The 25690-nt window shown below is 43.2% G+C and overlaps 1 protein-coding gene across 2 annotated transcripts in view; it reads left to right on the forward strand.

Moving 5' to 3' along the window:
- The window catches only part of PCNX2 (pecanex 2), a 289378-nt gene that overhangs the window by 187130 nt on the left and 76558 nt on the right, over positions 1 to 25690 (forward strand). For both annotated transcript variants that reach the window (XM_059170439.1, XM_059170438.1), the window contains exons 22-23: positions 16201 to 16309; positions 21117 to 21246. In XM_059170439.1, coding sequence (XP_059026422.1) covers positions 16201 to 16309; positions 21117 to 21246 — 239 coding nt within the window. The remainder of the gene's footprint in view (positions 1 to 16200; positions 16310 to 21116; positions 21247 to 25690) is intronic.

Below are 25690 nucleotides of genomic sequence, written 5' to 3' on the forward strand. Positions count from 1 at the left end.
TTATTTATTTTTGCGAGAGAGAGGTTGGGGGGAAAACGATAGGGAGAGGATCAGAGGGAGAAGCAGACTCCCCACTAAGCAGGGAGACCGAGGTGGGGCTCAGTCCTGGGACGCTGGAATCATAACCTGCGCCAAAGGAAGATGCTTAACAGACTGAGCCACCCAGGGTCCGCTCCCATTTTTTTTTTCTCTCTCTTTTTTTAAGTTCACAGCTTTCTCTCCTGAAGGAGGCTGCTTGCCGGCCCAGTGTTGCCGTCCTCCCGTCAGGGCAGTGGTGATGTGCCTTCATTAAGCCAGAGCACTGAAGAGCCACTGCTGGTCAGTCTTCACAGGAATGGCGAAAGGATGTGTGTCCAGGGCACACAAAACCTATGAGAGCGGCTTCAGAGAATTCAGGAGCAGTGACAGTGCTGGACTCTCCTCACTGAAAAAAAATTTTTTTTTAAAGATTTTGTTTATTTGACAGACAGAGGTCACAAGGAGGCAGAGAGGCAGGCAGAGAGAGAGGGGGAAGCAGGCTCCCTGCTGAGCAGAGAGCCTGATGCGGGGCTCGATCCTGGGACCCTGGGATCATGACGTGAGCCAGAGGCAGAGGCTTTAACCCACTGAGCCACCCAGGTACCTCTGAAAGAATTTTGAAAACCTCTCCTACTCAGCAGTTGGGAGTGCCCTCCTTAAAATGCTTCCCAAAGGGAGAACTTAATTTGGTTGCATCAGGCAGCATTTTCCTTACAGGGCTAAGCACGGGCATTTGCCATCCTCTCCTGTGGGAGGCTCCTGGTGCTACAGATGTAAATATATGAATCCACAGATTCCAAATCGTGTCTTTTAACAGGCTCCCATATTTAGGACAAGAACTTTGAGATCACAGACTTTCCCATTCTTTCTGTCCTTAACCTATCAATTTTGGAAATGCTTTGATGGACCAGCCCACAGGGCTTCTGTCTGGAGAAAGGGTATTGATCATTCTGAGATGGCTGCTATGTAGGTCTACAACCTCCAGGGGGGGGAAAGAGAGCAGATAGCACGCAGAAGGAAAACCTGTGGGTGTTGCCAGGATCTGGCATGTAATAAGAAGCTCGAAGCAACAAGAACATTTCCACTAAACCCATGCCTGCTATAGCTATTGGGTCATATCTCTTGACGAGTTGGGAAATCACCTGAAGCTTTCATTCATGCACCATTTTATTTTCTGGAAAACACTGCACTTATGTCCACTGTGTGCCTGCCTGTACTGCTTATTGGCTAGAAGATAAGTGTACAACTATAAATAAGACCCAGGGCTTGCTGCTGCTAAGCATGTCCCCCAGTGGGGGACAAAGGAGATAAAAACATATAAAAGGTACTTAAAATAAAGATTTTATTTATTTTTTTGACAGAGAGAGTACGAGCAGGGGTGAGGGGCAGAGAGAGAAGCAAGACTCCCCACCAAGCAGATAGCCCGATGTGGGCCTGGATCCCAGGACCCCAAGATCATGACCTGAGCCGAAGGCAGACTCTTAACCTACTTAGTCACCCAGGTGCCCCTCAAAAGTACTTTTGAAACAATGCTATAAGGGTCATAAATAAACTAAACTACATTTATTGAGCACTTACTACGTGCTGAGTCCTGAGATAAAAACTTACCTGGATTATCTCATTTAATCTTTACAGTATATTTCTGAGATAGATACCATTCCCATATCTACTTTGCAGAGGAGAAAGCTTGGGCTCCAGAGACATAAACTTGCCCAAGATCACATAGCTCATGAGAGGTAGGGCTGGTGTAGAATCCCAGGTCTACATGACCCACCAACCCTGCTCTTGTCACCAGGATGTTGCGCTACTTTATATGTGATTTGAAGTTATAAGCCACAGGTGTTGGGGACCTCTGGAGAGAGCGACTAGATAGGGCAGTGGGCCCGCAGGGTCACAAGAAGAACGTGGAGAGATGTCACTTTGAACTACTTTTTAATTCCATTTTACTTCTCTGTTGACTTATTGTTTATGCCTCTTATTTTTAAGTCATTGCTCTTACATTAAAAATATAAATCCCAATTCACCGTAATGAACCTTCAAATGTTATGCCACTTCCTTTGTGGGGTAAGGACTTTCAATAGTTTTCCTTCCTATTCTTTGTGCTGTTGTCATGCATTTAATTTTACTTGTTTGATAAACATGTAATACAGAATTACTGTTCAGGCTTTTGAGCAAAAGTGTCCTTTTAGAGTAATTGCAAATAAGAAAAAAATATGTTTTTCATTTTTATTTTATTGCCACTTATTCCATTTCTGATGCTCTGTTTCTTTGTGTAGATCCAGGTTTCCAAACTGTATAACATTTCTTGTGCCAAACTTGCTTGAATAGTTCCATCAGCCATGAACTTGGGTCAGTTTTGTTTGTCTGAGACAGTATTTCTCTTTTGGTTTTGAAAGATAGTCTCACTGGGTATAGAATTTTGTTTTGAAGGTCCTTCCCCACCCCAACCTTGCCCTTAAAACTGTCATTTCATTTAGGGACACCTGTGTGACTCTTGATTTCAGCTCAGGTCATGATCTTGGGGTCTTGGGATCAAACCCTATGTTAGGTTCTGTACTAACTGTAGAGTCTGCTTGTCCCTCTCCCTCCCCCCACCGCTTGTTCTCTCTTTTTCTCTCTCTCTCAAATAAGTAAAATCTTTAAAATAATGTTGTTCCATTTAGCACTTTTAGCACTTAAAAATGTCACTCCACTGCCTTCTGCCTTACATGGTTTCTGATGTAATTCTTCTGTAATTTTTACCGTTGTTTTTCTTTGTGTAATGTGTCTTTCAGTAATTGTTGTTGCCTCCAAGATTTTCTCTTTGTCTTTTGTTTTCAGCAATTTGAATAGGGCATGCCTAGTTGTGTAGGGTTGTTTGTTGTTGTTGTTCTTTGGGTATTTATCCCGTGTCATCTGTTCTTGAATTTGTGGCTCAGTGTCTGTCTTTATCTTGGACAATTTTGGCCATTACTTCTTCAAGTACTTCTTTGTTCTCCTGTTCTCTCTTTTTTTTTCTAACGTCCAAACTGTGCATATGTTAGAGACTTTGATACTGTTATGTAGCTTTTAGATAGTCAGTAATATTTTTATTTTTTATTTATTTTTTTAAAAGATTTATTTATTTACCTGACAGAGAGAGATCACAAGTAGGCAGAGAGGCAGGCAGAGAGAGAGAGAGAGGGAAGCAGGCTCTGTGCTGAGCAGAGAGCCCGATGTGGGACCCGATCCCAAGACCCTGAGATCATGACCTGAGCCAAAGGCAGTGGCTTAACCCACTGAGCCACCCAGGCGCCCCATATTTTTAGTTTTTAATTTTAATTCCAGTTAGTTTACATTCAGTGTTCTATTATTTTCAAGTGTATGATATAGTGATTCAACAGTTCTGTACAGTACATGGTTCTCATCATGACAAGCCACTCCTTAATCCCCAATATCTATTTAACCTACCCCAAACCCCTTCCTCTCAGACAACCATCTGCCTGTTCTCTGCTATTGAGAGTCTGTTTTTTGATTTGTCTCTCTTTTTCTCCCCTTTCTTCATGTGCTTTGTTTCTTAAATTCCACATATGAGTGAAATCATGGTATTTGTCTTTCTCTGACTGACTTATTTCATTATACCCTGTGGCTCCATCTATGCCATTGTGGCAAGATTTTTGTCCTTTTTTAAGGCTGAATAATATTTCATTATATGTATACATACTATGTCTTCTTTAACCATTCATCAGTCAATCAGGCTGCTTCCATATCTTGGCTATTGTAAATAATGCTGCAATAAACATAGGGATTCATGTATCTCTTTGAATTAGTATTTTTGTATTTTTGGGGTATATACCCAAGTGGTGTGATTGCTGGGTTGTAGAGACGTTCTATTTTTACCTTTTTGAGGAAACTCCACCCTGTTTTCCACAGTGGCTGTTCCAGTTTGCATTCCCACCAACAGTGCACGAGTGTTCCTTTTATCCCCACATCCTTGCCAATACCTGTTGTTTCTTGTCTTGTTGAGTTTAGCCATTCTGACAAGTATGAAGTGATGTCCCATTGTGGTATTAATTTGGATTTCCCTGATGATGAGTGATGCTGAGCATCTTTTCATGTGTCTGTTGGCCATATGAATGTCTCCTTTGGAGATATATCTTCATGTCTCCTGCCCATATTTTAATCATATTATTTGGTTTTGGGGTGTTGAATTTTATGAGTTCTTTATATATTTTGGATACTAATCCTTTATTGGATATGTCATTTGCAAATATCTATTCCCATTCCATAGATTGCCTTTTAGTTTTTTTTATTGTTTCCTTTACTTTGCAGCAGCTTTTATTTTGATATATTCTCAATAGCTTATTTTTTGCTTTGGTTTCCCTTGCATCAGAGAAGTATCTAGAAAAAATTTGCTATAGTTGATGTCAGAAAAGTTACTGCTTGTGTTCTCTCCTAGGATTTTCATGGTTTCAGTTATCATATTTCAGTCTTTCATCCATTTGTGTGTGTGTGTGTGTGTGTGTGTGTGTGTGTAAGAATATTTTCTTTTTTGAATTGGCTCAGTTTTATCTTTGTGTTTCAGTTTAGGTCATTTCTGTTGACTTATACTCAAGTTCATCGATCATTCCCTTGATTGTGTTAGTATGATGAGCTTGCTGAAAGCACTGTGTCTCTGTCACAGTGTTTCCATTTCCATCATTTCTGTTTGAGTCTTCCTTATATAGTTTCCATCTCTATGCTGAAATAATCGATTTACTCTTTCATATTGTACACCTTTTTCTGTTACAGCCCTTAAAATATTATCATCTTTTAAATTTCCTGTCAGATAGTTCCAATATAAGTGTCATATAAGAGTCTTGCTTGGATTGTGATTTGTCTTTTTGGAGCATATTTTTTCTTGCCTTTTTGTAGATGTCATACTTTTTTTGTTGAAAACTAGACATCTTGTGGAGGACCCAAGCAAGTAAAGTAAATAGTTTATATGCCTAGAACTAAGCACAAATTTCCTTCTGCCAGATTTTTAGTGCAGGGGTGTACCTTTTGTCTGTATCTCAGATCCTGCTTACTCTGGCTTCAGTTATCATGTACAGAGTAGAAGGGGGGTTGTAGTCTGACATGCCCCTCTGTGCATTACTAGGGAGCCCGTTGCAGACCATGTGTCCACCCCAGTGGTCAAGGTCTGGTGAATATACTGAATTAACAGCCACTGCACTGGCTCTGCATGATGTCTTAGATAAGCATATGAAATTTTCTTCAGCTGTGGTTTTAAATTAATTTTTGCAATCTAGATGTCTGTTAGTGGTGTAACGATTCAATAGGCTGTCTAGCCAAACAATGGAGTATTAGCCAGCTAATTAGGGGTTAGGTAGAGCAGTTTGTACCAGTGTTGGATATATAAGGTAGAAACATCAAGGTTCTGAGGCACCTAGGTTTCTCGGTCGGTTGAGAATTGAATCTTGATTTTGGCTCAGGTCATGATCTCAGGAGCCCGTGTTGGGCTCTGTGTACAGTGGGGAGTCTGCTTGAAGATTGTCTTCCTCTTTCCTCAGTGCCTCTCCCTGCTCGTGCTCTCTCTCTAAAATAAATAAATAAGTTTAAAAAAAAAAAAAGAAACATCAAGTTTCAGAGGAGTATATACTGGTAATCTAGTTTAAATAAAAAAAATACACACACACACACACACACACACACACATTTGTACATATGCATGGGTAGAATATGCCAAGAAGGGTAACTCCTCAACCATCATTAACTGTGTGGCTTGTACTGGAAGTTAATTCATAAAGAGGTGGATAACGAAACTTTTTTGCCTACGCTTTATGCAAATCTGAGCTATTTGGTATTTTTTAAGTGAGACTATTATTATATTTTTATCAAAAAGGACGTACATTTTGAAGGTAAAAGTGCTGAAAGCAGAAGGCTTCCATCGTATGGAACATCACTGCATGGATCACTTTATTTCTACATGAGCTAGACTGAGGATAAATGTTTGCACAAGTATCAGATCTCAGGAGAATACATAAATGAGACGTACTAGAGGCATGTGGTGGATGGCATGGGCAGGAGGGCATTCAGACTCGCTGGAGGAAAAGCTGCCTCTTAACTGCATGCGATAGTAGTATTTCCCTCTCTCATTAAAATGCTAAGCACTGTCTGTCCTCCTAGAGGCTTATGGACTTGGTCTTTGCACCTTCTTCCTAAAGTCAGTATTTGCCACCCATGGGATTATAAGGAACTTCAAGAGGGAAGAAGTCCCCCAGAACAAAATCCAGAAAGCTGCCTTTTCTTAAATCAAATCCATAACAAAGGCAGGAAAACTCTATCCTACATCATCAAGGTAGCTGAATGAAGGTAGCTGAACATAAAGAATTGAAAGGATTAAGGAATGGAAAATCAGGCAGGATGTATGCATAAACTATAGGGTTTCTATTACTTCACTCCAAGGTCAATGTGAACAGGCTGCTTAGAGACTGAAGGTAACTCTCTCACTCTTGTCTCTTCCACCTTGAGTCCCTCCTTGTCTCCTTCCGTAGTGATGCACCCCCCATCCCCCACATAACAGAGACTACACCCCTGCTGGAAACACTCCCAGAGATGCTGGGTTCCATTTAATTCCTAGTACTCAGGGATCTTGAAACGACCTTTTAGTTTTTGTGCATTCACAGCTCTTGGTAGATTATAAAATTTCACTGTGCAAGGGTGACTTCATTTGCATTTGTGGACACACTAATGAGCAGTTATGAAGTAGGAATGTAACTGATATTTTCTGTCGTGTTCTCCTAGGGGTCTGAATTTGTCTGGTGACATAAGGTCAGCTAATCAAAGCATGAGGGCGTGTTGCATTTGCTGTTATTAGCTGCACATGCATTTGCCTAAATAGCCGCCCCCTGCTGGGTACTCTCATCTGCCATCATCCCCGTTTCTCTCCTCAGTTTCCTTTTTCAAAACTGCACTTCACAGGTGATAAACTATAAATTATTGCCCCAGGTTCCTTTTTCTTCCTTCCCTAGACTTTAGTCTCCCTTAATGGTTCTACTTTCACTTTTCTGGTAGAGGCTAGTCATATTCATAAGGCTTGATTGACACCTCTTGCCTGAATAATTCTGATATTTAATATTTTACTACTAAATATGGCATTGAATGTGATATGGCATGGATATTTTTTATTAGGTTTAAGAAGAAGTCTTTTATTTCTAGATTGGAAGAGATTTGTTTCAATGAGTGTTGAATTTATTTTCCACATCCTTCCTGTATGAATTGAGCATTGTATGGGTTTTCTTCTTTTACTTTTTTTCATTTTGTGAATTATATTGACCTACTTCTAGTATTAAACCATTATGAGATTAACCAAATTTAATCATGGTTACTTTTATACATTTATAGATTTATTTTGAAAATACTTTATCAAGGAGTTCTACATTTATATTAATAGATAAGAACATCTATATTTTCCTTTCTTACCATATTCTTGTCCATTTTTTATATTAAAAATAGCCTCCCAATATAAACTGTGAAGTTTTTCTAAGATGCACATTTTAAGGCTATATTTTTTCCTCTACAAAGTGCTTTAGCTGAGTCCCACCTGTTATGATTGGTACTACTGCTTTTTATTGTAATTCATTTTTAAAAAACATTTAATTAAAATTTATTTGAAGAGAGAAACAGAGAGGGTTGGGCAGGAGGAGAAGGAGAGAATCTTGAGCAGGCTCCACGCTGAGCTTGGAGCCCAAGTCAGGGCTCAATCCCATGACCCTGCGATCATGACCTAAGCTGAAACCACGAGTCAGATGCTCAACCACACAGGAACCCCTTATTTTTATTCATTTTTAAATATTTTCTAAATGTTATCATTTTTATTTAATGCAGTGCCATATTTGTTGAGAATATACTTAAATGCAAAGTTTGTGATACTTGCTCCTGTTATTCTGCGTTCATTTTATTATTGACTCCTAATGTGATTGCAAAGAAGTTTGCATGGTATTAAGTTTTAACATTGCTTAAGACTTCTTATCCGTAAGTCATCAGTTCTTATAAATGTATATATGCTTCAACATTTTATTCTCTTTTGGTTGACTGCAGGATTCTAATACATATATCTCTTAGACAGAGCTTATGAATTCTGTTGGCCAAATGTTTTCTATGCTTATTTATTTAACGTCTTTTAAGCTATTATTTTCTGAGATGCGTGTCCTAAACTCCACCTCTCATGGCAGATTTGTAATCCTACCTTGTAATTCTGTTCACTTTGACTTTAGATATTTTGAAACTATTTAGCTAAGTGCGTAGATTCCAATCGTGTCATCTTCCTCATGACTCTTCCCTTTATCACGATGTACTGATTTTTATCCTTTTTTTGAGTGAAAATCAATTTTGTCTAGTATTAATATAGATAAGCAAGCTTTCTTTTGTTTGGAATATATCTGGCATCTTTTTTTTTTTCACCCTTTTACTTAAAACTTTCTAAGTCTTTTTTTTTTTTTTTTTTTTAAGATTTTATTTATTTATTTGACAGAGAGAAATCACAAGTAGATGGAGAGGCAGGCAGAGAGAGAGAGAGGGAAGCAGGCTCTCTGCTGAGCAGAGAGCCCGATGCGGGGCTCGATCCCAGGACCCTGAGATCATGACCTGAGCCAAAGGCAGAGGCTTAACCCACTGAGCCACCCAGGCGCCCCAAAACTTTCTAAGTCATTTTAAAATTTCTTATAAAAGCATCTAGCAAGACTTCTTATTTTATTTTTATTTTAATTTTTATTTTAAATATTTTATTCATTCATGTGAGAGAGAGCATGAGCGGGGAGAAGGTCAGAGAGAGAAGCAGACTCCCCATGGAGCTGAGAGCCCAATGCGGGACCCGATCTTGGGACTCCGGGGCCATGACCTGAGCTGAAGGCAGTCGCCTAACCAACTGAGCCACCCAGGCACCCAAGACTTCTTTTTAATACAGAGAATCTGTATTAATACTGAGCATACTGAGAATCTTTATATTTTAATAGGTAAATTTTATTCATTTACCTTTACTGTGATTACTGATATGTTTGCACTTTTTTTCTTTCCCATTTTTTGCTTCATATGTGTGCTTCTTCTTTGTCCCATTACCCTTTCTTTCTGGCCTTCTATTGAATGGAATGGACTTTTTAGAAATTCCCTTTTCCTCCAGTGCTTTGGAAATTGAATATTCTGATTCTGGTCCTTTATTGCAGTGAGTCTCAATGTGTGGTCCCCAGATAGGCAGCATCAGCATCATAGGGGAAGTTATTCTTGGGCTCCATCCTAAACCTACTGATTCAGAGCCTCTGCAGGTGGGAACCAGGGTCTTTGTTTTACAAGCTCTCTGGGTGATTGTGACACACCTCAGAGATTGAATACTTTGGTGGCTTAGAGGTTACTCTTCAATTATTAATAAGCACATTTGATTAGCATAGAAAATTAATTAAAATCTCTTCCCTCCTCTCAAACAATCCAAAGACAACATTTTAACTCCAAATTCCCCTCTCATTTCTTAAATATTTATGACATCCTGTACTTGGTTCTACTTCAGTTGAATTACTAGCTTTGTGATTGTTTAATTAATCCAAATATTGAGATTCTGACATTTTAGCCATTTCTTTTCTCAACATTATTCTCGTATGTTCCCTCTTTGTTCAGGGTTAAATTTCCTTCCTCCTGTAGTACCTTTTTTAAATTTTTTTTTTCCCTGCAAAGTTCTATTGAGTAATCAATTCTCTCAGTCTTTGAAAAGGTCTTCATTTCTACCTCGTACTTAAATGATACTGAAGTTCTGTTCAAAATTCTAACTTGATCATCTTTCTTAAAACCTTAAAAACATTATGTCACTGTCTTTTGCCATATATTTTTGCTAATGAGAAATCTGTCATTATCCAAAAATTTTTTGGATGTAATCTGTAAAAAAGATTTTTCTCTTTGATTTTGATGTTATGCATTTTGTGGATTCTTTTTATTTATCCTTTACAAGACTTGATGTACCTCTGCAATTAAGGACTCATGTTTTCCTCAGTTCTGGGAAATTCTGAGTCATTTGCTCTTAAATATTTTCTCTCCTCTTTCTCTCTATACTTTCTGAAATTCCAAATGGACATATGTCATGTCTTCTTACTCTGTCATGTGTATTTCTTAGCCTTTCAGATTAAAAAAAAAAAAATCTTTTTCTCTCTCTGTGCTGTGTTCTAGGTAACTTACTCAGGTCTTCTATTTCTCTACTTTCTGTTTTACTGTAACTAATTTGCTTTTAAACCACCGCTTTTTTTTTTTTTTAATTTTAATGACTTCACTTTTCATTTCTAGAATTGGCATTTCTTTTTCAATTCCATTTGTTCATTCTTCATATTATGTTACTCTTAGTATTATTTACTTTTTATGTCAGCTTTTTACTTATTTATTTAATTCTTTTATATTACTGTATTACATAAAATTCTTGGGATGCTAATTATCTTGTGTGTTGAATTTACTGGTTTCTTCTCATTTGCTCATTTTCCTTTCATAGTTTATAATTTTCGTTGTGGACTAATCTTCAGTGGGAGATTGTTGTTTTATCTGTGGGAGACCTATATAATATGGTTGTGGAAGTATCCTTGAAGACTGTGTGCGCATTTATTTTTACAAGATAGTTTTTTCATCCTCCCTTACTTTTTATTTACAGCCACTTGGCTTTTTTATGTTTCTGGAGTAGTTTAAATTTAAATTCCACTCTTCTACATTATGATGGCTAAGGTTTTGGTGTATAATGGATGACAGATTCTATTCTATATTAGGAAGAAGGCAAAGTTTTTTGCTTTTTCCCAGCAATGGTAGGTGGGGTTTTTCTAATTCACTTTTTTTTTTTTCTTTGTGGGCATGGCCACAAGCCCTTCAAGTCCATTAAAATCCATGTCTTGGGCTGCTAAAGTCCACATCTATGTTTGTATCCTCTTAGGGTCATTCCAGTGTCATTTCAGACTTATTTTCTCATTTTATTTTGTTTTTTAAAAAACGTTTTGTTTATTTGAGAGAAAGAGCATGAGTGGGGTGGGGAGTGGCAGAGGGAGAGTGAGAAGTAGGCCCCTCCGCACTGAGGAGGGAGCGCAATGTGGAGCTCCATTGTAGGACCCCAAGATGATGACCTGAGCTGAAGGCAGATGTTAGCCGCCTGAGCTACCCATGTGCCCCTAACTTTCTCATCTTAAATTCCCTTTTTGTTCTGACTATTCGAAGTTTTCCCTTCCTTTGACTTCAGCTATTAATTACATTTTGTCCCTACCATCTTTTAGATTATTTCTATTATTTTTGCCATGGGGCAGTAATCTTTATGCATGCTTCCTGAATCACATAGATATTTTGTTAAACTATATGCTATTTAATAAAATCCCAACACACCTTGTATACAGAGGTAGAATCTGTTACTGACCTTCTGAAATTCAGTCTTCTAACCCCTTGTACCCACCCTACTTGAATATGTTTACTTAACTTATAAAATTCTAATTCATCTTCTTGGGTTTTATTTGAGAATATTTATGTTCTAAATCTAATGTCCACCTACTTAATTATCATGCTTTCTGTTTTCTGCTATTCTGTGAGAAGGGTGCTCCCCCTCCCCCAAAAGGTGGTATCCCACATTTGAGGTGTTACTAGCTTTACTTTTTCCATTCCTTCTTGAAGAATTTTCTACTCCTCACATCACCTCCTTCCCAAGCACTCAAGAGTCTCTATTCCCTCTGTGTTCTCTCATCCCGAACTCTGCATCTTTGACTCAGCAGCTGGTTTCTGGGACTCCTTTCAGTCCTACATGCCTCTCACGCCCACACATTCATAATCACAAGCTGCATATCTTTCTGAGAAGGATATCAGCTGATTCTGACCGCAGAAAGCAAAAAAAGAAGGAAGAAAATTTACGTGATACAACTAATCTGGGAGACAGTAGGGGTTAGGGTTAGAGTCATAGGAGGAAAGCTGGTGTTTGGGATTGGGAAGGAAAATTCCACTTTAATCAAATGGAATAGCATATGGGCATCTCCCTAAGATAGTGTTCAGTATCAAAATGTCCAACAAATTGTGAGTTATCTTGTCAGCAGGGGAGGAAAGATGGCACACATCTTGTTTCAGAATGTATTGGCAAGGAAAAGCATTGGATCATCTTTATTTAGTAACATTATTCTTAACATAGTTTGTGAATTGTTGCAGAGGTATAACAGCACTGTCCACACCTAATGGAAAAGATATTCCCTGAAAGGATAATTGGAAGTGAGACTATTTATGGTGTCTTTCTTTGGGAAATAGCCAGAATTATTCTACTGTGACCTTATTTACTCTTTTCCTAATGTTTTCAGTGGAAAAGGCCCACATGATTTTGTTTTCCCTTAGAGTCCTACTTGGGTAACTTGTGAAGTTTATTGTACTGTCATAGGGCTGAGATTTAGGATCTTAGAATCAGAGCATTAGAAGTGAGATAAGCTTCATAACAACAGAGTCTTTGAACTGTCTATAGAGATGTATTTTCATAGCTCATCTAAGTGGGATTTTTATTTAAAGTGCTTTGGTGCAATGTTATGCTGTATGTGGCACTTCCTAGAAATGTGTTAATGTTGTTATTTCCACTGAATCAATCTCATCTTAAATACTTCATGATTTTATACACAATGGTGTACGAGGACTCCAAGTGCCCTTTCATACACACTTTCCATTGATGGTCCACACGAAGGCTTCCTTTTGTGCTTAGGCATCACCTTTTGAATACCCACAGATTTTTCATTCTTTCACTTGATTTCACTCTTGAAAAGAAGGACGAAGTGTGAAGGGAAAATATAAAGCTGGGTCTTTTTAACTTGGAACGCACCTCTCCACACTTCTAAGAATAAACGAGGTAAGCCGTATCTATCTTCCTGGAGCTGTGTGTTCAAGAAACTCAGGGAACCAAGAGGTCTGCCTTTCTGAGAGCCACTTGAATGTCTCCAGGCTTGTTGGGGGGTGTCATGTTTTATTAATTGGGCATATACACTGAACGCAATGTTCCAGGATGGATCAGAGCTCTTCGTCCCTGAGCGCATGGAGAAGTGATCCCTGCTGGTGGCTGCAGCCACATTTGTCATGTCCATGCTTGGGACCCTGTCCCTTGCCTGTCAGCAGGAAGGCCTAGGTAGAGGAGTTGCCGTCCTTTGCTGCTGCATGTCAGGCACGTTTTCCTGCTGCTGTCTTTAAGAAGGGTTCCTAGCCTTAAGGAGACACTGGTAAGATTTGGGGTAGAAATACCTACTGCCAGGCAGGCACTTCGCTCACTGGTTTCATAGGGGCCAGGGACTCACTCTCTGACCTCAGCCCGCAGCCACCCACCCCCCCCAGTCTCCTTTCCTCTTCTGGAAACCAGGAGGACCTAGACTTGGTTAAGTTTCCATTGTTTTAAAGGGGCAGCGGGGCAAGGGGGGGCTCTAGGATTTCCTGATTGCGAGTTAAGTACATCCTCAAAAGACAACCTCTACTTGTTCCAATGTCTGTGTGTCTGATTCTCCTATTACGTTTATAATTGTCAGGTGCTCGTTTAAGTTCTGAAGAAAGACGATGTCACTTGATTCTCAGAACACTGTGAGGAAGTACTGTTATCTTCCCTGAGGCCGATGCCAGCTGGGGTTCATGCTTAGGCAGCCTGTCCTCAAGCCCATGCTCTTAAACATCATACTGCATTGACACCTGCCACAGAGCATAGCCCTTTTATGGTGGGACTTGGGGAGGAGATTAAGTTCCTGTGCGGTGGGGGCATCCTAGACATGCAAAGAACTGGCATTCAGGAGTGCGGGCTTCTTCAGTGAGAACAGCCCCATCTATTTTCTGAGCCTCAGATTGAAAATCTTTCACAAAACTTGTATTTTATTCTGCACGATGTTTATGAAAAAGCTGAGGCATCGACACAGAAAAAGAACAAAGATACCTGGGGTCTCAGCAGCAATTAGAGCGCGAGAGTGCACGTGCCTGATGACTGGTTTTGCTTATATGTAAATACCACTCGCGGTGCTAAGCAAAAAATAATTGTAATAGATTCATCAAATCATAATGCAGCCACGTTTCACTTAGAGCTTTAAACTTGCAGATGAGCTTTCCCTAAGGCTCCTGTCTGATTGTAGTTGCTATGCCTGACCTACTTACCAGCTTTTCACAAGATGGCTTAAAAGCCTCCCAGGATATAGTCATACATGGAAAATCCTCCGGGGCTAACTCTCCATAACCCCCGATTCACGGGTCCGGTATTTGGGGGGCCACGCGTCACATATGGGAATCTTGTTCGGGCCCGTAGTTTTCACCTAGGCACAAGTCACAGGGTTCATTCTGAATACCTAGACTTGACAGTGGAGCGACCAGAGGGTTTCCGATTCAGAGGGATTTTGTGTGCATTCAGTTAGATGTCACTGCACCACTGAATGCAAGAGAGCTTGGCATCACTTCTCAGGACTTTGGCTTTTGTTATAATTCAGTGTCACGTGTTAAATTCACTTTTGGTGATCCGCCGGTTCCTTTTCTCATTGGGTTCATGACAGGCATGAAAGGAAATGATATTGGGCTTTAAAGAAAACACTTGGTCTTAAGAGAAGTGAGTCAAGGGTTTGAGTCTGTGTTAGGATTGTCTCTCAGTCTGTACAAGTCACCTGCTGACTGGTGGAAAAATCAGGTCGTAGGGAGAAGACTGTTTTAGTCTGTGAACCTACGAGATGTGACCTTGAGCAGACGTAACAGTATAAACTACCATACTGTCAACTGATAGACTGTCTAAGGCACTGGGAGCTGGCAGTCCCATCCAGAATGGATTCTGGAAGCTTGACCCGACCCCAGGTAGAACTAAGGCGGACTTTCTGAAAGAATTTGGAAGCCAGTTGCACTCAGCCCTCTGAGGCCAATGCACGTGAGCAGGAGTGAAGATAGTGAAAAGTTACCAGCGAGAACCAGACGTCGGTGTTTCTTTCCCAGACTCCTATTCTTTTTGTCTGTTTAAGATTTTATTTATTTATATGACAGACAGAGATCACAAGTAGTCAGAGAGGTAGACAGAGAGAGAGGAGGAAGCAGGCTCCCTGCTGAGCAGAAAGCCTGATGTGGGGCTCGATCCCAGGACCCTGAGATCATGACCTGAGCCAAAGGCAGAGGCTTTAACCCACTGAGCCACCCGGGCGCCCCATGGTGGGACTTGGGGAGGAGATTAAGTTCCTGTGCGGTGGGGGCATCCTCGACGTGCAAAGAATGGCCCTTAATGGCCCTGCTTCCCATCTTCACCTTCTTTTCATGGTGGTCTTCTGTTGTCCTGCGTTTAACACCTGTTGGCCTAATTAAGAATTTCACTTGGGGACGCCTGGGTGGCTCAATCAGCTAAGCATCTGTCTTCAGCTCGGATCGGGCTCCTTGCTCAGCTGGGAGCCTCCTTCTCCTTCTGCTTGCTTCTCCCTCTGCCTGCTGCTCCCCCCTGCTTGTGCTCTCTCTCTCTCACAGATAAATAAAATCTTAAAAAAAAAAAGAAAGAAAGAAAGAAAGAAAGAAAGAATTTCATTTGTTCTCTTTTCACATCCTGGCCTTGAGGAATGTATTTTTATGACCCTGCATGCTCACCAGTCTAGGAGCAAACACGTTGTGCTGGAAGTTTCCAGGAGGCATAGCTAGTGTGTGTACATGGAATCTGGGGAGGATGCTCACTGCGCATGGAAGTGACAGCCATGGGTTCCGCATCAGGGGGTCATTGGTCTGTGCGTAGCACAGAGCAGAGGGCCCTGGCCTGGCCCACTTATTCTCGTCCGCCTCATGGAGCGAACGCAGCAGCTTCGGTAGCCCAGCTTGGCTTCCTGAAACGCCTTGTACCTGGCATTTCAATGGCACAGAGCTCTTTTCTTGGTCAAGAGCTGCCGAAGGGCACTAAGTTGAACAGTGGCCACGATGACGGGTTTCTATATGACTCTCCCCTAAAAGCCCCAATCCGAAGGCAGGAAGAGCAAACTATGAGTGATCCTCCAAGAGAGGCAAGAGACGCACCCGTTGGCTGGAGTCATTAACCTGGGGACGGGAACCCCTCAGATCATCTTGATGCTGTTTTAAAATTTCCCAATATGGCTGCCTTGCCTGTAGGACAAGGGACGGTAAGAGCAAGAGGGGGAGCAACGGCTCGGCCGCCCCCTCCCCACTGTAAGTGACCTTGACTCGGCCACCACCCCGGATGTCGGTGCTCTTCTCTGATGAATCTTTTCCTTCTTCTGCTTTCAGCTCGGGGACCTGCTTCACAAGTTGCAGTTCGTCCTGACCTACGTGGCTCCGTGGCAGATGGCCTGGGGGTCTTCATTTCACGTGTTTGCTCAGCTCTTTGCCATCCCTCGTATCCTTTGTGCTTCCGTTTTCATCAGTGAGCTGGGAGTCACAGTTTACAGAAGCATGCTTTCCACGGAGCCCTGGCAATGAAAAGATTTGCAAGACTTTAAGATTACATTTTAACGGGACCCAGGGAGGCACTTCAGATTCCCCTTGGGCCACTTAGCTTTCGAAGTCATTGCTTAATTTTGAACCCCTCCTGCTTCCTAATGCCTCGCCAGGATTACTTTATTTTTCTCTTATTCTTCCATTTCCCACGCCCAGATCTGCATTAAGTTTATCCTCTCTTAAATGGAAAGTTACTGCTTAAATGGTTCAGGTGACTCAGTGCAAAATAGTGTAATTCAGTCTGCTATTATTAAACACGGTAGATAGGGCTGATGGCTCTGATAGACTGTTATAGATTATCTAACACCATCTTAGGATACAGCTTGGTAATCACATACTTGAGTAATATTCAAAACTCAGAATTAGATACACATAGAATTACCCAAAGTCTTCTAAAGATGAGAGAACTAATAGATGGTTTCGTTTTGTAGCTGCTCTTAGCCAAGAACCCTAGTTTTACCATTCGTACATTCATTTGGTTGCTTTGTCTGCTTTTAAGTGTTTCCATAATGATAATTAGTTTTTATTTACTTCAAAACAATCTTGAGACCCTCCTTGGAGAGATCCCTTTGACACAGATAGCGAAATTGTATGTAGGGTGTGTGCATAAGGAGAGAGAGATTAATAAAAAGAAAAAATATGCTTGAAGAGAGAGAGATTAGACAAAAATAGCCTAGACTGAGGCCTCAAATTTGCCCTCAAAGGTTTTCCTTCCCACCTCATTTATACTTTCTAAATGTGTGCTTTCCACGATGCACTTCAGGAATTACTTATTTCGGAGTTCCTAAAGGAGCTTGTTAAATAACGAAATCCCTGAGCCCAGCACATAATTCTAAAATCATGTTTCAGGGCGTGGATCCTGGAGTGTTCATCTTCAGAAGCCTGCCTGGGATCCTTACCCTCTGGTGTGTGTGACCCCCAGTTCTAGAACTTCCTTCCATACAATGTCCATACAGGGCTCATTAAGACAACTCACGAGCGGTCTCCGGGACCTGGACTTCGTGAACAGGCAGGGAAACATATGTAGGGTAATCGTTAAAGGATAACATATTCTAGGCTTTTAACAGTGCCCTTCTCCAAGCATCTTTCAAGCATACCAGGAGCTGGCCTTACAATGCACGGTGTTCTGTGCTCCTATTCTTAGACCTGCATTGATATTTCTGAAATGTTTCAAGGTTATTTGGCAGAACAAGCTAAGGAAGAAAAAAAACTGCAAAGTGTGAGGGAGCTCCTCCGCCACTTTTTCCCTCAAACTGCAATCATCTTCTACAATACCAGTAATTTTGGTTTTTCTAAAGAGCCCTTTAAAACAAAGACAGCAAGCTCAAAGAGAGGTGATAGTTATTTATTTCTGAAGTGCGTCTCAGGCATCCTACCTAGAGTTGAAAGCCTGTTTACTGAATGAGAACTATGGGGTGAAGCAAATTTGGGGTCGAGAAGCTGCACAAAGAATGTGAATCCCAGTTTCATCCTAACTTCAGTCCCACGCAGATCTGTAGCATTTCTTGTGCCTGTTTATGCCTCGTTAGATGAGTTCAGCGATGCTAATTACTCCTTGTGGTTCCGCAGCTGAGTTAGGACCCTTCTGGGAGCCATAACTTTCAATTACCTGACCTGTTGGTGTGCGTTGGTTCGCGCACAAGCACTTTGTATCTGGTGCTTAACATCTCTAAGAATAAAAACGGCGTTAGTGTCTACGTCACATGGCACACGGCGCTTGTTAAATCTAAGTGTTTTCTTGGTGGGCGGACTCATTCTCAAGAAAGTGAACATCTGAGATGTAGATTTCGTTGGGCCTTTGGTGGCTCTGTTTGAGGACGCTCGATGGGTCCCTGTGCTTTTGTTCCTAAACCTGCTCCTGATAGTGACATCCACACCACCCCCCGCCCCCCGCAAGATACAGAGCCTTCCAAGTAACCTTAGAGCCTGACAACTGCAGTCTTATGACAGCTGACAGGACCTGTCACCCCCTCCCCCCTTATCCCAGGACACCTTCCCATCCTTGACTAGTTGTAAAGGTAGATACGGGTTATCTGGAAGCCAATATTGTACCATTCTGAATACAATAAGAGAAATCTTTTAGAAAACCGGGTGTGTGTGCTGAGGTGCCTAAGCCCTGAGGTTCCTAAGCAGCAGGCCTGGATCCTGACTAATTCTGAAATGTTAATTATTTTATCACTCTATTAAGAAGCTGTGGGTTCAATCCTGGCATCAGGAAGGGACTAATTTGCTCCATTTTGGAAGTGAATTAGCGTTCAGGCCAGCGGGGCACTGTTTAGTAAATTGCTTTTTCCAGTACTAGCACATCCTCTCTTAGTGTCTGAGCTGGTAACCTCCAGGGAGGGACGCGAATGCTCCCTCTTTAACTATGTGTACAGACCATGTAGGACCACTGTCTTCTAGTAGTTACGCAGGCACAGCCAGATCATTTCTGTTAGACGTGTGTACTGGGAAGCCTGCGGAATTTCTCTTTGGAACATCATTTCGAGCTTCGGATGATTTGTTTCTAACTTCAAGGACTGACGTAGATGTTTTCATTTTAACTGTACACTACAACAAGCTTTTGACAGAGTCACCGTGTCCCCGTGGGAAAGAAACCAAGAGGGCTCCTGCGTGGGCTGTCATTGGAGTCCCCATTTCCTGGCGTTGCCCAAGCAGCTACAGCCACAGGCTTTCATATCTGGCCCGAGCGTGCTGCATTTCTTTATCAGTCTCCCCCTAAATAAAACAACCTCCGGGGGCACCTATCCATGTCTGCCCTACCTCGGACCTGTTAAACTGTGTTTCCTTTCCCACCACATTGAACTTCATTTGCAGCTTCACACGGCTTTCCTGATGTAGCTTCTGGCTAATTGCGTCTGGCGTTTGACAAATGGACGACATACTCTTGGGGGAAATACGTAGAATCAACGAGAAGAGCAGGGCCAGCCTCTCTGGGAGGCTGCCCAGCCCCAGCTCCATGGGGCTTTGTCCTGGTTTTTCTGCAACACCACCACCCCCCAACCCTGAGCCCTCCTCCCATCAGAGAAATCCCTCCCGTGGCTCTGCCTTCTCACATTTTTTTCAGTACCTTTACTCCATGACATCCCCTGTGCAGGTCCCTTTTCTTCCCGAGACAAGGGTCATGGTTTATTTGGTGCGTTTTGTGACCCGGTATTTTGGTATTTTCAGCTTTCCGATGAAGAGAAAACGGATGGCGGTGACAGATCTCACAGCAGCTCGTTGTTCTGTAGCTCTGTGTGTGAACCCAGGTCAAAATAAAAGGGATTGGATGTAGACTGTAGCCCCATAGAGGTCTTTTTGATACCCAAACAAATCAGCACCAGAATGGATTATTAATGATGGACATGTCAATTCCCTCCTGGCGTTGCTTGGAAGGAAATAGCAAGTTGAAAAAAATAAAATAAAGATACAGTTATTCCTGAAGCAAAACTCTGAGCTAAAGTCTTTGAAAATAACGTGGGGATGTGTCTGCAACCACACAAGGCTCCATTTCTGGATTCTGTAAACGGGTGGTGAGGTCCCCACGGCCACCCCTCCACCAGCACGTGGCTGAGAGGGAATGAAAGCATCTGGATGCCTGGGTCACTTCTATGTCCTGATGGTCAGTGACACATAGAGTCTGTCTGTGCCAGGCATTCCTTTCTTACTTTGTGCCAGAACCTTCGGAACACAGGCTAAAGAAATAAGACTTCCATTTGTGCAGCTGAGAGAAAGCCCTCTTCGAGGTGGGAAGATCAGCCTGGTAGGAGATCAGATCAGACCGGTAGGGGGACGCTCCGAGCCCCCACCTGAAGGGACAAGGGACAAGGAACAAGGTGCCTATGTAAGCCCTGGACAGTCTGGCACCTTGTTGGCCTCTGCCACCTCAACCATGGGTCTCACTGTCACCCCTGCACCGCAGGGACATGTGGGACTGGCAACTAGGAGCAGTTCTCCAGTGATGGAGAGAGACTGGGGAGGGACAAGCCCTCGGGGCACCTTCCTCAGACTTCTAGAGATCAGTTCACTGGTCTTCGTCCAAGTATGGCAGCGGTACTGATTTTAATGTTGGACGGTTATGTTTCTGATCAACCAGGGTGTGTCAGAGTGAGTCCCACCAGTAAGTGAGAAACCCATGCAGCGTGTAACATGCTGTGAGTTCATGTGTCTACACTTCTAGCTTTTAAAGCAGACATGACTCGAGCCATCAGTGTTCAACATATCATAACATACTTTTTGAATAGTGGGAAGAGAGTCTTTGAGAAACAGAGATGCTACCTTCTCACACAATGGTATTTATTTCTTCTAAAATGTGTAATTTAATTTTAATTATTTATAAAGCTACTTAATACTTCAGCAAGTATAGCACAGTGCGTTTTGCCCCACTAATGATACCCTAGTAAAAAGAAACTGTTCTTTTCAAACCTCAGATATTACATCTTTGCCATAAATCACCCTGAGACCGCTGGGATTTTTATGAGAATCATTTGGTTTTGACGCTGGCGAAATGAGACCTAGCGGGATCCTACTGAAAGTTTTATATCCCTGACTCAGTACACAGAGAGATCACATACATGCCATCTTTTCTTTCCTTGGCAAGAAAACAGCTTTCCTATAAACAAGTCAAAATCTGAAATAATATTTCGATACATAATGACACTGAAAAAAGTGGTGTTTTTGGTTTTTTTTTTTTTTTTTTTTTTGCCTTAACTCCGAATTATCAGATTCTGCCATGCTTTTCTTTCAGACGATAATCACCTCCATCTTCTCTACCCCACTGAGCCCATTCCTCGGGAGTGTCATTTTCATCACCTCCTATGTCAGGCCAGTGAAATTCTGGGAGAAAAACTACAAGTAAGATCCTAAAGTTGATGCTAACGTGCTTTGCTAAAATTCGTGCTTTCTGATGTTCCTTGACCTTCCTCCGTGTCAGGGCTCAGCCTTCATGCCTCGCCGGCGGCTGGGGGCTGAGTGTGTCCCCCGGGAGGCTTCCTCTGTTCATCGCTCAGCACTGGGGGTGGGATTGGGGTGGGAGGGCGCCAGGGCTCTGAACCGAACAGGTCTGATCGCAGCTCTACAGTCGGGTACCAGCCTGGGTTTTGTTGGTCGCGCAGGAAAAATGAGTTCCCTCTGCCAAGTATTGGCATTTGCCCTCAGAAAGGTTGTTGAGGGAGCCCCCAGCGGGGATTGCCCCTGGACGGCACGTGTCCCCTGTCGGCTGTACCTTCCGTGAGCATCCTGAGCGTGTCGCGTGTAAGTGTGCGCACTTCACAGCTCAACACGACGGAGAACACCAGGTGTTCCAGAGCGCAGGTGTTCCAGAGCATTCAACTTGCAGAAGTTATTTATGCCTTTTCTTGACTATGTGGCCGGGCCAGTCACAAACCTCCTCCAGCAAACAGTGATGCAGTGGGGGCGCCTACTTCTGAAGGGAAGGCGTGAAGGCAGAGTCATGTTCCACCAACTAATTTTCCAGAACTCCTGAGGGCTTGGGGGGAGTGAGGGGAAGGTGCTGCGGACAGGTGGTCGTGGAGAACACCAGTGAGCCGGTCCATCTTCAGCTGGGGCAGAGGAGAAGGACTATTCCAGAACCCTCCCCTAACTTATAGCCATACCTGCGCTGAGCCCCATAAACCCTGGTCGACCCTCCACGGTATTTTTGACACGACATTTTGCATGACTCGGGCACTTGACGGTGCGCTCTTGATGTCCTATACAAGACACCACTAATGTAGGAGGTCTGTGGTTTCTGTTTTTCCCCTTAGAGGGTTCCTGCGACCATAAAATCACACCCTTGTGGGACGGGCAGTAGGGGGGAGTAATTAAAACTCAGCCTGGGGCATCTGCCCACCTGGGCTCATATCTCACCTCTACCACCTAACGCTGGTGACCTCAGGTCTCTCTCTCTCCTCTTCTGTAAAATGGGGGCAAAATGAGGGAACCTACTTCACAGACTTGCCGTGAAGAGAAAATGGGTTCATATACATAGAGCCCCATGTGAGCCTGTACTGTTATGATTCTTCTCTGCTGTGCCTCGAAGTCCCTATGGGGCCAGGGCTGGGGGGGGTGGCAGGACTCTGTGGGGAGACCCTCTGGCACGATCCTCATATTCAAGAAAGGTGGGATTTTTGCAGTACAACGAGTACCTGTGTGAAATTTTGCACAGAAACACAAGTCCTATTTTGTGTGTGTTTAAGGAGAAACCAAGCATATTTACAGAGCCAGAGAGTAAAAGAAAAATGACAGGCACGGGCTTGTTACTTTCAGTTTCCTTAGGGGAAGACAAGTTGGGGTATCTTTTTGGAGCTCTGAAAACCGCATTTACACCTGTCACTATAGAGGACCCCCGCAATGCCTTTGCCCTTAACCATGCAGAAAAGTGCAAGATTGTTTCAACAATCTTGAAACAAGATCGTTATTACAAGAGATTTCCTTTTTGTCTCCTAGTCTCAGATAAATTAGGAGTCAGTCTTTCTGGCCTGGAATCTGACATAAGCAAGATGCATCCCCATTGAGCTGGACAGAGCTTTAAGGGTCCCTGACAGGAAGGGGGCGGGGACAGGCTCTGGGGGGAGTTTGCCAGGTGGTCTCCTAACTCGCGTGGGGAGCAAGGTGCTTCTGGACGTCCGTGTTTGCTCAGTTTCTTCACTTGCAGGTTTCAGTCTGGTTCTTGAACCGTTGGCTTCTGGGGCCTCCTTGCGTGTATGGGCCTCTAGAGCAGGGTCCCCATTTCCTTACTCTGTGTCACAAATAATTGATTCTGTCGTGAGCTGCTGTGAACTCGGTTGAGCGCTGTTAGGTGTGGGAGGGGTCTGCCTTCACTTGGCCTGGCTGTGGATGGGGCGGGGTCTGCAGGCATGTGGAAGGCTGTCCAGCCTTTACGAGGTCTCTCTGAAGGGGCCAACTCGGGGAAAATGTTCAGTGCTGCTGGGGAAAAAAGTTCCTGATGCAAAACCCAGGCTGGTCGCCTTGTGGGACATCAGAACACGGAGCCCCGTGCCCAGCTGCTTAAAAGATCAGTGATGGAGTTCTGGACAGTAAGAGGAGGGTATCAAGAAAGGAAATGGCAGGAAATCTCATCTGGATCCCTGTAAAGGCTCTGGAAAGCTCATTCTGACTATCTTAAACTGTTGGTTTTTCTTTTTTTATTTTATTTTTTTTAAAAGATTTTATTTATTTATTTGACAGAGAGAAATCACAAGTAGATAGAGAGGCAGGCAGAGAGAGAGAGAGGGAAGCAGGCTCTCTGCTGAGCAGAGAGCCCGATGCAGGACTCGATCCCAGGACTCTGAGATCATGACCTTGAGCCGAAGGCAGCGGCTTAACCCACTGAGCTACCCAGGCGCCCCTGTTGGCTTTTATTTCAAATGGTAATGACTGCCCGCCTGGTTTCTGGCTGGAGAGCATCTCTGTGGCTGTCCTGCATCTCCATGACTGTCCCACTGCCTACAACAGAACACTTGGTTACCAGGTCTTGGATTCTGTGGACTTGGTTACTACTCGTCCCCTGGCTTTCAAAGGCTGATCACAAATCCTCTTCCTCTGGAGTTAGGGGGCACATGCTGCCGGAGGGTGCCCCGGCATGCCACCCCCTGCCTGGGCTGTGGCCCTTGCACTCACAGTCCCTTCTCCTGGGCCTCTTCTCCCTCTCCACCCCTGCTGCCTCACTTGCCATCCTTCCCAGTCCTCCAGACTTTCTCTCAGCCCTTTGAAAGCTGACTTTGTTCCTGCAAGTCTCCAGTGAGCCCAGCACTAATGAAACCATTTTATATTTTTTTTAAAAATTTTTAAAGATTTTTATGTATTTATTTGAGAGAGAGCACAAGCAGGGGAAGGGCAGAGGGAGAGGGAGAAGCAGTCTCCTCGCTGAGCAGGGAGCCCAATGTGGGACTTGATCCCAGGACTCTGGGATCATGCCCTGAGCCGAAGGCAGACACCTCATCGACTGAGCCACAGGTGCCCCATGAAACCATTTCAGTACCTTAAGGAACTGATAAGTAAATCACCAGCCACCTGGTGATTTCCAAGCCAGTCTGGTTCCCCCCACCTGGGCTATCTTGAAATCCACAGGCTTCCTGTTCCCCAACACTGCTTCTCCCTGGGACACACATGTATCCTCTGCCCTCCTGACTCCCCTGCACTCTGGTCAGATCTGCACATGGAGCATCAAGTTCCATGCTGCCCCAGAGGCCTGTGGTGGCTCGTAGCTGCCTGAAGAGAAGAATACCACCTGGTCCAGCCCTGTCAAGTAAGGAGCTCTGCAGTGCTGGGAATGCTGTGCACCTGCACCGTCCAATATGGCGGCCCTACCGTCCAGGTATGGCTAATGACCCATTTGAAATGGGGCCAATGTGACTGAGGAACTGAATTTTTTTTTTTTTTTTTCTGTTAGAGAGAGAGAGCCCGGGGAGGGGAGGAGCAGAGGGACAGGGAGAGAGGGAATCTCAAGCAGGTTCTTTGACCAGCTAGGAGCCTGATGCAGGGCTCGATCTCACAATCCAGAGATCGCGACCTGATCTGAAATTAGGAATCAGACACATCGTGGACTGAAGCCCCCAGTTATCCCCTGAATTTTTACTTCTTCTATTTAATTGTAATGAATTCAATTTCAATAGCCACATGTGTCTAGAGACTACCACGATGTACAGCACAGGTCTAGACCCTCCTCAGTTTTAATCTCAATTTCCAACTTATTACCCAAAACATTCTGTCACACCTCACACATTGTGGCTTTTTCATCCCAAGCCTTGCCTTGGGCTGTGTCCTCCACCTAAGTGTCCTTCCTGCCCCGGGACCTCTCCAATTCCCATCCACCCACACCCACCCAGATTCCACGTCTTGATGGACTCAAAGGGGGTTAGGTTCAGGAGGCCTTTGAGGTGAGAGGTATTATCTTTGGAAGATGGCTGCTATAATACCTGTGGCCTGTGGCCATCAGCAAATTCTACCCAGGATTGGCAGAGATAATACTTATCGCCAAGTCTAGACCTGTTTCTTTTTCATCTTGTGTCGCTGAAAGGCTATGCGCATAGTAGGTGTTGTCTAGTTCTTAAACGAACTGAGTCCCGCGATAGTGTGTAAAAGGTAAAGGAGATCTTCACCTCGGTCTCATTTGCCAGTGTTAGGAAGTTCCCTGTTAAAATGATGTTCTCTCAACTAATAAGGTCTTAAAAATCTGTCTCGATGAGCTCTGCCCGGGGTCTCCACTTAAATTACAGACAACGGCAACAAATGCACTGTAATTTATAAATTGTAATGTGCCTTGTGTGTATAAATCCCCATATGATAGAAACATTCT

The sequence above is a fragment of the Mustela lutreola genome, chromosome 4 (assembly GCF_030435805.1).
Source record: "Mustela lutreola isolate mMusLut2 chromosome 4, mMusLut2.pri, whole genome shotgun sequence".
NCBI lineage: Eukaryota > Metazoa > Chordata > Mammalia > Carnivora > Mustelidae > Mustela > Mustela lutreola.